This window comes from Ostrea edulis, chromosome 8, assembly GCF_947568905.1.
Source record: "Ostrea edulis chromosome 8, xbOstEdul1.1, whole genome shotgun sequence".
Classification (NCBI taxonomy): Eukaryota; Metazoa; Mollusca; class Bivalvia; order Ostreida; family Ostreidae; genus Ostrea; species Ostrea edulis.
The window spans coordinates 47,278,457-47,292,113 of record NC_079171.1 but is presented as its reverse complement, the minus strand read 5'-3'; the positions used below and the strand labels follow the sequence as shown (position 1 = coordinate 47,292,113).

The 13,657-nt window shown below is 34.8% G+C and overlaps 1 protein-coding gene across 3 annotated transcripts in view; it reads right to left on the bottom strand.

The window, feature by feature from the left end:
• The window catches only part of LOC130046583 (multiple epidermal growth factor-like domains protein 10), a 48,456-nt gene that overhangs the window by 18,551 nt on the left and 16,248 nt on the right, over window positions 1-13,657 (bottom strand). For all 3 annotated transcript variants that reach the window (XM_056146293.1, XM_056146295.1, XM_056146294.1), the window contains exon 2: window positions 2,323-2,559. In XM_056146293.1, coding sequence (XP_056002268.1) covers window positions 2,323-2,559 — 237 coding nt within the window. The remainder of the gene's footprint in view (window positions 1-2,322; window positions 2,560-13,657) is intronic.

The following is a 13,657-nucleotide window of genomic DNA, read 5'->3' as shown; positions in this document are numbered from 1 at the left end:
TTGTTATAAAGTGCAATCTCGTATTTCGTCCAATAAATTTGATACACGAAAGTCACTAAAATTACCCTATCTTTTCTTTACGTTACACTAGAGATCGGGCTCAAAATTTCCATTATTTTTGTTGACAACTTGTATGGTTTACTGAAGACGATAAAGATATGTTTAAAACCACGAGAAAATAATAAATGGATATGTCTTTCCATGGTAGGATTAATTTTAAGTCTACCTCCATAGAGAAAAGAGTTCTAAATTGTCAGACGTAAATCGCATTCGTAAGTGTTACGACTACGATAGGTTTCGTGAAACGCTCGTATACGTGCGAGTCAAATGATCTTAATCGTAATCGTACGTTTACGATCTACGATAGGTTAGTGAAACGGTCGCCTGATTCAGAAGTTAATGTGATGGATGGCTATGGGTTAGAGTTACCGTACTTATACTGAATTTCCAAACGTCCCAAAAAGCTTTACCAAGAAACAATACATTCATAGACCGAGTAAATGTTTCGCTAAGTACCTAACTTTACTATTAACGGAAATATTAACAGCTTTGAAGGAGAAACGTATTGTTCCAAAACATATATCAGAAATGGTGTAAATCAAACGTGAAATCTAAACAAAAATCTAAAGAACTTGTAATAAATTTGAAATCGCAAAGCTTTCCTCAAATCAACAAAATCAAAACGATAAATTAAAGACTATACTTTTTGACATTATAGATAGTTGAATTTTTGACAAAAACAACAAAAATAGACAAATGAAATATCCTTAAAATAGGTAGTGATAGTTACATCACCAAACGCTCGACATAAAGTGCCAATATCCCGGGTCTTCGGTCATGACTTTAGCATCTAATGGTCCGTGTTACGGTAGGTGTGACACGCTAAAGAACCACCAATGCTCAATGGCCGTAATCGCCGAGCATAGGCCTAAATTCGAAGCCCTTCACTGGTCCTGATGACGTCTCCATGTGAGTTTATATAAGTTTCGATAGAGACATCAAACAACATACAATCAATGAATCACCTATTAAACTAAAATAGCTGCACATGATACATGTAAAAATCTTATGAGAGTACATTCAAAATACCGCGTGCACGGTGTGTACAAAGGAAATTGCGATCTGGCTATAAAATATATCCGAGTCAGGATGGGGTTTGGGCACGTAAAACCAAAGGGGGATGAGGGGGTGCCCAGCCATCTTTTTTGTCAATCAACCTTCAATTTGACCCCCTACCCCTTTTTGGTAAAAAAAGCAGATGCTGCGTGTCTTCATGGGGTTAGAAATATTGCAGATCATAACTATCTCCATTTCTCTTTTTGTCATCAAAGAATGTATTCGGAAATTATCATTAACTAATTAGTATTTTTTTTCCAACCGATTCGGAATAAATAGGATATTGACAGTACATTTTAGTGAAACTTCGTTGCGGGAATACTTACTAGTTAAAACATTGAAACCGGTACTTAAATACGTAGTCTGCCATCGAAGTTAAACTGCATTTCTTTGATTTGTACCCAATTTTTTCAGCCACGATCATTTCATTTCACTGTAAGTTTGAGTTCAATAAATTACCCAGATATTGAGCGCATAACTTCTTCAGTACTTAGAACCAATAATTCCCAACTTATAATTAGGTATGTGACATTTAAAACCATCAATACAAGGATAGCGTTGCACAATAAACTGGCACCCGATGTGAACCTTAACATGCTACACGTTTAATGTACGAAATTATCGTATAATACTCCGATATCCCCCCATCTTTATTTGATGTTCACTGTAATGACTTAAAACTGATGAAATTATTTCAAATTTAAATGTCCCGTGGGGATCCTGTTCCTTTTCGTAAGAGAGGATTAAATGGGGCCGTCCTTCGGATGAGACCGCAAAAACCGAGTTACCGTGTCACAGCAGGTGTGACACGATAACGGTCCCCTGTTCAAATGCCGTAAGCATTGAGCATAGGCTTACATTTTGCAGCCCTTCACCGAAAATGACAACGTCTACATATTAGACAATATAAAATCAACAAATCTAATTTAAATGTGACGTCATAAGAGTATGCATCGTGGATTATTTCATATAAAACACACGTGTACAGTGTATTTAAGAGAAAATTCGTTTCGGGATTTATATGTAGAATGTCATCGCTGTTAAACTACAAGAAGGCGACCAAATTTTCTTCAGTGACGATCACTGAAAGTTAAATTCAATAATTACCTAGATATTGAGCGCAGGTCTTTTTAGCATTGGGAACTAATCATTTCAAAATATTATTAGGAATACATATGTATAATGAATAAAACCATCAACACTTACTCGGATGATTCTCCGTCCTGTAGTAGATGTTAACGTGACTGATGCTGACCATACTCCCCAGGTCCACTCTCCACGTCGCTGTTGTTTGACTCGGGCCTGATTGAGTACATTGAGTTCCCCCTGCTGAGCGGTCAGTATACAGTCCGTCCACAGCCTTTGCTGCTCCCCACTCCACATCATAGGGTTTAGAAGGCCAGACATGTTGCTGCCATGCTGGTTTATGTAACGCTACATTTTCTGGAAAGTAACAAATTTAGTAGAAAATGCAACTGTAAATGTAAATATAATAGACTTAGTTTTATATTTCAACTATTTCATGCTTTAAAATCAACATCAGATCAAAATATGTGGACTATTATACTGAATGTGCAGTATGCTCCATTAGTGTGCAAATTGCAATTCGGAAAAAAAAAACCTATTATTACAAAGACTAAGCATACATTGTACTCGTTACTTAGGGATATCCCTCTATCATGTAACCAGACCGAATGATATCGGTGTTAAACCAACGATACATTTATTTCTTCAAACAACCCACTATATGACAATACACTTCCGATATATTGGGCTAAAACATGATCAGCCTGTTTCCGTCAATCAAATATTTCTCTCACTTCCAAGTTTTCTAAGTAAAACTATGTAAAATGTAATCCAAATGCGTGTAATCACGTTCATCATACAAGCTGGTCTACCTTTTATCACTTCAAACTTATTACCGAATTGCCATATCTACTGTATGGTAGTAATAAACCCTCATGACTCTTAAGGAGAATGATACACCAGAGAAATATGGTATGGATTGAATACCCTGTGTAATTAGTTTCGGATCTATAAATTTCAAAACAGAGGGTTACAGTTCGGCATAAATACACGTTTCGGTATTTTTTGCTCTAAAGACAAATCTATGCATACATGTGGATATTGTGTATTTGTATGTAGTATATCAAACGGTGGATTCTGAGTATGTCTTCCTGTTCTCTTTGTAATTTATGCTTCCCTTGTTCATAAGCCTTTTGAGTTTACAAAATGCTGACATCCTCCTGATATTATTGCATAAGAAATTCTGTTTTCCGTCCCGTTTTCAATTCCCCATCCTAGCAACAAAAACAAATGTATAGAGTTATATTTAGATTCACTACATATCAATAATAATTTTTATAACACATGTATATATATTTTACCGAATTGAATTCATATAATATGGTATACTATCTATCTTTTTCCATTATTGAAAGTACTCGCACCTCAGCAGTTAGAGGTAAAATAAAAGGTTAAGTGCTCTTCCTGCTTTCAAATTTCTCAGACAACAGTTTCTTAAAACAATGTATCTATACCCAAAGGCGGATCCAACGCCAGCGACCCCACCCCTTCTTTAGTGTGTTTCGCCAGACCTCTGAGACTGTAACTCTCCGTTCTAAAATTTATGGGTCTGAAACTAATTGCACATGTTATTTAATAAACTTCGGATATGTACATTTTGCTTACTCACCACCTCCCCCCTTTCCAGCTTTTAAAACTGTGTATCAGTCAAGCTGAAAGCCTACATCAAAGGGGAGGCGAATTTTATTTATATGTGGTAATTTTCACAGGGGCCTAAGATACCATTTCTAATAAAAGAGTTCGTTTATACAATCTGTTTCGGTTCATTTTGGTGGGTTTTCGTTTCGGTAGATTTCGTTTCGTTTCGCATTTTACAGGTACCCACCTACGTCTGTCTGTATGTATGCTGAATTTAAGGAATATTTTCATCGTGTCTAGTCTAGAGAGCTATGTAGATACATGTAGGTATACACATATATATAGATATAGATATGTATAGGCTTGTAGGGAGGGCTGACAGTTGATACTCGTCGGGGACGTAGCAACAGAGGGGGGGGGTGACTGATCCCTTTCCTACTTTTTAAAAACTTTCCCTTTCTTCTTTTTTACATGTTAAAACTCCTTTTGGTTTTTCTCCCCTCCCCACCAATCCTTTTTTGGCTGGCACCCAGCTTCCCCCTTTTAAAAACTATGTCACACGCCTACTCGTGTCCCCTTAACACTTCCAAAAGTAGGGAGTGGGGACAAGAGTATGTATGTGCCCCCTCCTTACACTTCTGGGACCCCAAACGATACCTTCATCTTTGTATCAAATGTTGTTTGATAACATCCTCTCCTTAATTCTAGTGCAAGACATTTCTGTTCAAAAATTGTTATTTGCTATAAAGAAAGGTATACCATAAAATTTGTATAAAATTCGGATATACAGATTTGCGTTGAAAAACTTAGATAGACTCTGATTGGCGCATAATTGCATTATTGTCGTCCCATACAAAAATTGATTTCCTTATTGATTGTGTTATGCCCCGTTATACAGAAAATTTTAATTTAATAAACTTTTACCCGTGGATGGGGGGGGGGAGACTTGAGGCCTACATCAAACTTTTAAGACTGAGCAGGGTGTAGGGATTCCTACCATTTTAGCTTGTTATTTCAGGGGTTGGCGGTGATTATGTAGGTAACTGTCGCCATCTTCATGACGTTTATATGGAAAATTTTGGAAATTAATCCAATTTTAGCATGTGTCCCAATCTAAGTTTTGTGCTCTTCTTCTAACACTTTACAATGTTTGACTACGGCATTGGCGTTGCCTTATAGCTAATAACAAATTCGTTCGAACAAATTGCTAATTCGTCCGAACAAATTACTAATTTGTCCAAACCAATAGCTAATTCGTCCGAACGAATTACTAATTTGTCTGAACAAATAGCTAATTCGTCCGAACAAATTGCTAATTTGTCCGAATGAATGTCTATTTCGTCCGACAAATCCATAATTCGTCCGAACGAATTACAAATTTGTCCGAAAAAATTACTAATTTGTCCAAACAAATAGCTAATTCGTCCGAGCGAATTGTTAATTTGTCCGAACGAATGTCTATTTCGTCCGAACAAATCCATAATTCGTCCGAACGAATTACTAATTTGTCCGAACGAATTACTAATATGTTTGAACAAATAGCTAATTCGTCCTAACAAATTGCTAATTTGTCCGAACAAATAGCTAATTCGTCCTAACAAATTGCCAATTTGTCCGAACGATTTTCTATTTCGTCCGAACAAATAGCTAATTCGTCTGAACAAATAATATATTTAGATATGGCCTTTCTACGCCGCTGTAAGTTCACATTTGAATGATTTTGGTCAGGAATTGATTGTCTGATTTATATTCAGGCCGTGTCGATTTTGGCGGTTTCTGGTAATTTCCTTAAAATAATGCCTGACATGAATAAATTATAACTCTATTAATTAACATTTTTGGTGATGGTCAACATGTCGGAATAACGGACCGTCGGAATATTGAACTGTCAGACTATCGGACCGTCGGACTACCGGCCCGTCGGACTATCGGACCGTCGGAATACTGGGCTTGAACCCTGCTCATAAGCGCCGATCACAGTCCTAAATTTTGCAGCCCTTCACCGGCAGTGGTGACGTCTCCATAATTTTGAGTGAAATATTCTTGAGAGGGACGTTAGAAAACATTCAATCAATCAATCTTGATTGATACCAAACTTGTTACACTGGTACATCATAAAGAGTAGACGACCCTTATTGATTTTAGATCACATGGTCAATCCACTATGAAGATATTGTCTGCTCAATATCTTGAATTGGTTTCGCACTACTATCGCTTAAACTATGCATGTCTATTTTTGTTCCATTGAGGCATATATGTATTACACACACATTCCTGTTATAAGTACACTGTGGATTTTTGTGATGACAAAAGCTCTTAACTCTTTTATAGCCTTTGTTAGTAAGTTCTTCTGGTGTGTTATTAAGGATTCATTCCTAGCACACTGATTCTGACGACGGATAACCCCATTTACCTGATACGATATAGGGTTGACGGCTTATAGGCGTTATGAAATTGACCAATGTTAATTATGTTCACCTTTCATCGAAGACTCATTATTTATTAACAGTAAATATTTTCATTCATATGTCTTGATCTATACATGTGAACTCGAACTAAAAGACACCAGAGTCCTTCACATCTGAAATGTACTTAGATATTACATTGAAAATAAATATTAACGGCTAACTGCTGACTCAGCTTTATAACAAACGGGATGATTTCGGCTTCTCCGCCGTCGGCTTCCCGTGTTTACGTAGCTGTATTCCATTACCACCTGCATAAGGTGTTTATATCTCTCGACAAATTTGATGTGCGGGGGCTTCTGTGTGTGATCAGTTTTTAAATCGAGACAGACTACTGACAACAAAAACATGATGTTACAGTGGTGCCGTTTAAAGTTAGCATTTCGCAAATCGTATGGATGTTATAACGGTCTTGTTTGCCAATGTGACCTATCTTTGGGTTAGTTGGTGTTTGGTAGGTTTCATATTGATTATTGGGACATTATTGGCACAGTGATTTTGGCGACGGATTGTTCCGGGTAACATCAATGCGGATCTTAAACTCCCGATGCGTGATCGGTGCCTAATCATCAATATGTTTATTGTTCGGCATGTTCACACAACTTCTTTTAGAATAAAGAAATTAGCTCTCTTTAATATAATTATATTTCAATGTTTGACATTGAATTCAATATCGAATGAAGCTCGTGAATGTCAATTATACAACGTCAACAATATCATGATATAGAGACATATTTAACTCCTCATGCTAAGAATTATTTTAGGTGATATGTAATGCACAAGTAAAACTAGTCTCGTAAATCTCATAAACAATATCAATACATATTTCTGTCAGTTTTCAAACTTCCTAGTTTTGTTGAATTGCTACGTGACTATGATATATATGTATATAATACTTTAACAAATACAGATTAAGGAAGTAAAATTCACTAGCGGTTTTTTTTTTGGGGGGGGGGGGGGCATTTTGAATTTTTGTTTTCATTTTGTGTCTTCGTCTTTGTATATGGTCAACATTTCCTGAATCAACAGGATATCAACTGTAACTCGTTTTCTAAAATATGGTGTTTTTTTTTTTTTGTTGTTTTTTTTTTGGGTGGGTTGGTTTTTCCTGTTCTTTTCAATGTCCTCAAACACGGAAGGATGCCTCTGTTTATCTACATTTTCCACACATAGAACAAATAAAGTCAGAACAATATGAAGAAACCCCGGTGATCAATTTACTGATTATATCTAACTTGAAATCGACTTATGTAAATTGTAAATGTATCTATGTAGATTCACTAACGTTTGAAAACAATTTATTTCGGTACAGTTACAGAAAAATGCTTATGTGATACATGCATGTGTTAAAATAGATCCGACAAAGGGATAAAAGATGAAATTTTAACTTTTTGTAACCTCGGGATATATTTGCTACAACATCACGATATGTGGTAATACCATCCGAAACCCCACTGCACGCGTGTTTAAACTCCATAGTTTTGTCGTTAATGTATAATCCTTTACTTGTTGAATATTTACAAACCCTCAAACACTTGATTGCGTCACAGAGACTTGTTTACTTGTTTTGTATGGAAAACTATTTGGAACAAATTTCTCCCCAAAATATAAGCACGTGTATATTTGTCTAGTTTTTTGTATTCAGGGATAGAAAGCTTATAAACAATGAAGACAGTGGCTAATTCCTGTACAGTAAACATGTTGTATAATTTACCGCCATCAATTACCCAAATCAGATTCATTTTATTATTTACATACATGTACTTATAGTTTTCTTTCATTTTCTCTTCTGTTTGTCTACAACATATATGTATGTAGAAATGTCTGAAATACGTACACAGCATACAGGGTTTGTGATCGAACAGTACACGCATTCAATCGTAAGCTAGCTTTGTGTTCAGCAATATCTAACATGCACATTTTGATTACAGAGACTATTGTTATATGTATACTTAATTCTTTGTAGAGTAAAGGAAACGATTCATATATTTTATAATGTTTTCTTTGAATAAATTATCAATTTGCCCCTATCATGGGCCCTACAATTGAGTGATTTTCTAAATTATTCCAGCTGTGCACATCACAGAAAGTAAGGTTTACGGAATAAGAAACATATCGGTCCTCCTTCCAGGAGATTATAACCGAGCATAGACCTCGGCTTTCTGATAATTTAGATTTGTGGCATTTAGGATTTTCCATTTTACAGAATTGCACGCTTTCCAGGTAACGTGAAGGTGCTTTAGACCGTGATGTTAAAACACAATACATTCTAGTATCAACTTCATTCCCAGAGTTAAAACATCATTAATACGAAAAACATTATATATAAATTGTTGAAGGAAATAAATATCACTGCTTAGGATGGACGTGTGAAGGTATGTCCGATTATGCTGGTTCTGGAGAAAAAAATGGAAATGTAAGAAAATGGTTACAAAGAAAAAGACGATAAAGAACAGATGATAGGAAAAACGCATTTGAGCTTTCATCTCAGGTGATGTAAAACTATAGGCCTGACGGAAAAGATGATTTATCTTTCCTTAATCTGGAAATTAGTGCACTTGCGTAATTCAATTTAAGACTTCCAGGTAGTATATTCGCGAAATGTCATTATTAACATTACATAGGACCGTGAAGATATTGTTGTTAGAGCAATCGCGGCAACAAATAATTTTAGACAACACATTACCCCCCTCCCCTCTAGGGATTTTTCTACACTATGAATTTTGGAAAGTGTGTATAAAATGAAGGTAAATGAAGGTAGTTTGACAAATAAAAATATTTCAGTAATTCATAGATACACTTTGGCTTAATGCCAAAGAACTTGATATAATTGTAAGGGGTAACTTTCTTTAAAGTAAAATACATGTTTGCCATATTGTGTTCGTAAGATTCTCAAAGTTTATCATTTTTATGCCACCGATGTCGAAGATCGGGGGGCATATTGTTTTTATCCTGTCTGTCATTCTGTAATTTTGTCATTCTGTCTGAAACTTTAACCTTGCTAATAACTTTTGAACAGTAAAAGCTAAAGTTTTGATATTTTATATGAATATTCCTCATGACAAGACCTTCCCATGGGTACCAATATTTTTGACTCTGTGACCTTGACCTTGGAGTTTGACCTACTTCTTAAAAAACTTTAACCTTGTTAATAACTGTTGAACAGTGAGAGGTAGAGTTTGTTGATATTTCATATGAGTATTCCTTGTTACAAGACCTTTCCGTTGGTACTAAACCTTTTTACCTTGACTTTTGACCTACTTTTAAAAAAATGACATTGGCCATAACTTCGAAATGGTAAACATTAGAGCTTTCATATTGCACATGAGCATTTCTTGTGACAAGATTTTTCTACTGGTTTCAATATATTTGTCCTTGTGACCTTGACCATCTTCAGAATTGGCATTATCGGGGGCATTTGTGTTTCACAAACACATCCTGTTTAACAATACTTTAATGACATAGTTTATGTTTTTGCTCCAAAACTTGAAGAAGTTTTCATGCATTGATGTTAAACAATCTGATTTACAATACTTTCAGAAAATAATTGTTTTTCAAAGGACTGCGGTATCTATATATGATCTGAAGAAGTTTTCCATTTTTCGGTGATTCTTAAAGAAAAAAAATCATATTTTAGACCCAGCATTAGTAAATGTCCCATATCTATATTTGAAACATCTTGTCAATCAAAGGCTTACGTAAATTAAAATAATACGTGTTTACAAATGTCAATGACATCGAAATCAGATCTGAAGAGTTTTTCCAGTTTTCGGCGATTATTATTATTATTTTTTTTTTAAAATTATAGGTTTATGCCCCCAAACTGGAAAAGATATCCATGCAAGCAATCTGATTTATAGTGAAAGGCTTCCAAACTTTCCGAAAATAATGTTATCAAATGACCACATTATCTATATAGGATCTGTAGAAGTTTTTCATTTTTCGGCGATTTTTAAAAAAAAAGTCATTTTTAGCCCCAAAACTTCGTAAATGCTCCCACATATTTATGTCAAAAAACTTGATATGAAATGAAAGGGTTAAATACATTCACAAAATACTTGTTTGCAAGTGTCAATGGCATATATATCGAATTTAAAGAGTTTTTCCAGTTTTCAGCTATTATTTTTACAATTTCATAATTTTTGTCCCAAAACTCGTACGCGCCCCCACGTGAAAATGTCAAACAACCTGATTTATAATGAAGGGACTATGTACTTTCAAAAAATACTTGTTTCCAAAAATCCCTAGGGGGTCTCCCATTACCTTTACTAGCCCATGGTCTATGTAAAGGATATAAGCCTCAAACTGTCCATTCTGTGAACGGACTCTGAACTATTTTTTTTTTGTCCAAACTATTTTTTTCTAATATAAGATCAATGTTTGAGGTGATTTGAAAAGAAATGGCCGCTTTAGTATCAAATTCACTGAATTTGAGTTGATTTATTTTAAAACTTGTTGATAATCATATTGGTAACGAGATTCAAAGGATATGGTTTAAACTATCCATTCATAAAAAGGACCAGCGAAAGGTGGTGTGGAAACATCAACATACCATCGATTATATTTGTTGCAAATTTTCTCCATTTGGCAATTTGTTTTTACGGGAATAATAAATGCGCCTGAAATGGGTATCTTTGTCATTGCGTATTTGGATACAATCATTATTAACACATAATATGAATAAACATGAGGGAATTTAATTAGTTAACAATGCAACAACCAATATTACGAAATGAAACTTTGCATGGATATTTCTCGCAAATGATTACAATGTACATGACTATTATCATTTTAAAGCCAATGCAGAAATTCCATGACTATCTGTAGAGCAGATATCATCATTGTGTGGCTCTAGCATTGGTCGAATCTTGAGAGAGTCAATGTCGACTTGGACCACTCAAAGGCCAATGAAGGCAATTGGTTACTTTTTCAATGGCCAATGTAGGCACTGGAATAATTTCTGTCATGAGCTAATGCATGCTTTGAACCAGTTTCTCAATAGCTAATGCAGGCATTGGATCATTCATGATTTTAATTGTTATTGACGATTAACATAAAAAAATATAAGTAGAATTAGGGAGCTGCAGTTATTGGTACAGCCCACAAGACAGAGTTTTCGGCCCGGGACCATATTGGATGTCCTAATGGGTAAGGACAAAAAACCGAGTTATACATTTCTATACATAAATATATTGTTCTTGTATCATTTATTATTTTAAAAAATCAATTATGCTATACATACATTTTTTTACAAACGCCAACTTTTTATCATTTAATCTACAGTGCAGTAGATCATTGTAGATTTATTTTATAGCACATAATCTGGCTTATAGTGTTACAATATCAAACCAGATGTAGTAGAATCATGTAAATATGTTGAAATGGGTGTGATAACTTCATGTGTTGTATAAACAGATGAAATAGAGCCATACTCAGATATCGAGACTGATGAGGAAACTGTTGATGTCATTCGACGATCTATTTACATGTACATGTAAACATCTGTAATGAAAAGTTGTTATAAGGAGTATTAATGAATTATATTGAAGTACAATGTGTGAAATCCTCTCCGTTATAAACCAGTCAGAACAGCTAGCTCTCATTGCAGTTTCAAAATCATTTATTTAAAATCAATTAAATTCATTTCATCTTAATTTTAAGGCATCAGGCTGACAAGCCATCACTCATCTACACTCTGTAGAACAATATGTCCCAAATATTGCACATTTAAACTTTCAAGGTACATGTCCAACTCTTTCTTATAATTGTCTGAACTTCAACTTCTCAATATATATCTAATTTTGAGATTTCTTCTGTTCATGAAACGTAATTTTGTAGTGAAAACTATATGGAGGTTAGGAGAAATGAACCAAAGAATCAGAAAGATCATACTCAGTGGTTACTAGACTATTTCTTTGAGCATGCAACGCAGGACACAGTTTACCATCTCATTTGTGGAAAGGAAGTCTGCATGAAGTGTTGGAAGTACTGTTACATTATCGCACATTCGTTTAACACCTCGTCATGTAATGACCGGAACACATAGTATTTGTCATGTCCGTCTTCCATCTGTCACACCTTAAGGTTATGCTCACTTTCAAAGACAGCATTCAAAATATTGATTTCAAGCTTCATACAGAGGTGTGGTGGGACCATGTATGGCATATGGACATGACGTTTAATATATCATTAGTAAGATATATAAATTAGGTTTATAGTTTACAGATTCATTTATATCAGATTAAAATCTGTCCTACTTGCGTTTGCCTAGAGTAAAAAGAATTTTAAGACATCAAATGCATGCGCAGTGATTTAGTTTTCATGTACAATAGAGGAATGTGTGATCATGTGTCCAATCTATATTGATAAATGTATTCTTTCATAGGGAGGTTCATAATGTTTCTACTTATAAATACAACAAATACCTTGGTGAAAGTAGGAATGGCACCAGAGAAAATATACATGCAAATACTGGATCAGTGAGGCCTTCAATTAAAAATAGTGGTATGCATACATCTGTGAAAGGTTCAACATATACCATTACTGGTTGTAAATGAATCTTAATATATATTATCACAATAATTGATGTTGATTGCTATATGATAATCTGTTGAATTAGTTATTGATTTACAATTTATAACAACATTGAGTATAATTTTCAAATGATAATCACATGTTATCTGAAAATGTTGTATGGTCTCTCGAACTTAAATCCTTCTATGTGTGTTTGATTATTTTGTTTGCAGAGAGCATTGAGTGGTTTCAGAACAGTGGCATTGGTGAACACATGCCTCACCAGGAGAAGATAACTCTTCCTGCTGGAATGAAAAAACTAAAGTGTGGAAAATGATGGCTGCTGACCTTGACTCACAGTCCTTATCAAGGTCATCTTTTCTGCAGATATGGAAGAGATCCTTCCGAAACGTGACTGTTGTTAAAGTGAGTATTACTTTCATATCCCAACTTACTTGAGTAGAACTAAGATGAATTCATTTTGTGGACAGGCTGGTTAAAACTCATCAAAACTTATGCCTCAAATATGTCTGTATTGTAAAATGAGATATTATTTTATACGTAAAATTTGACCCCTTTCATCAATTAATTCTCTGTTGACAGGAAAATCCTTTTTCAAAGTGTAAAATTCGACCCCTTTCATCAATTAATCCTCTGTTAACAGGAAAATCCTTTTCAAAGTGTCATATATGTACCACTCTACACTTTGCATATGAAAAATGTGGGAGGTATGACAGAGATGGGAAGAACCTGATCCTTGACAGAAAGAAACAGCACTGGGATTATGTGAGGTAATTATCATCTAAAATTAACAATTTCTACAGATTTGCAAGCCTGAGTTTCTTTCAAGATCTTAGTATGATCATGACTATGCGTGTCATAAATACATTGCAGGAAGC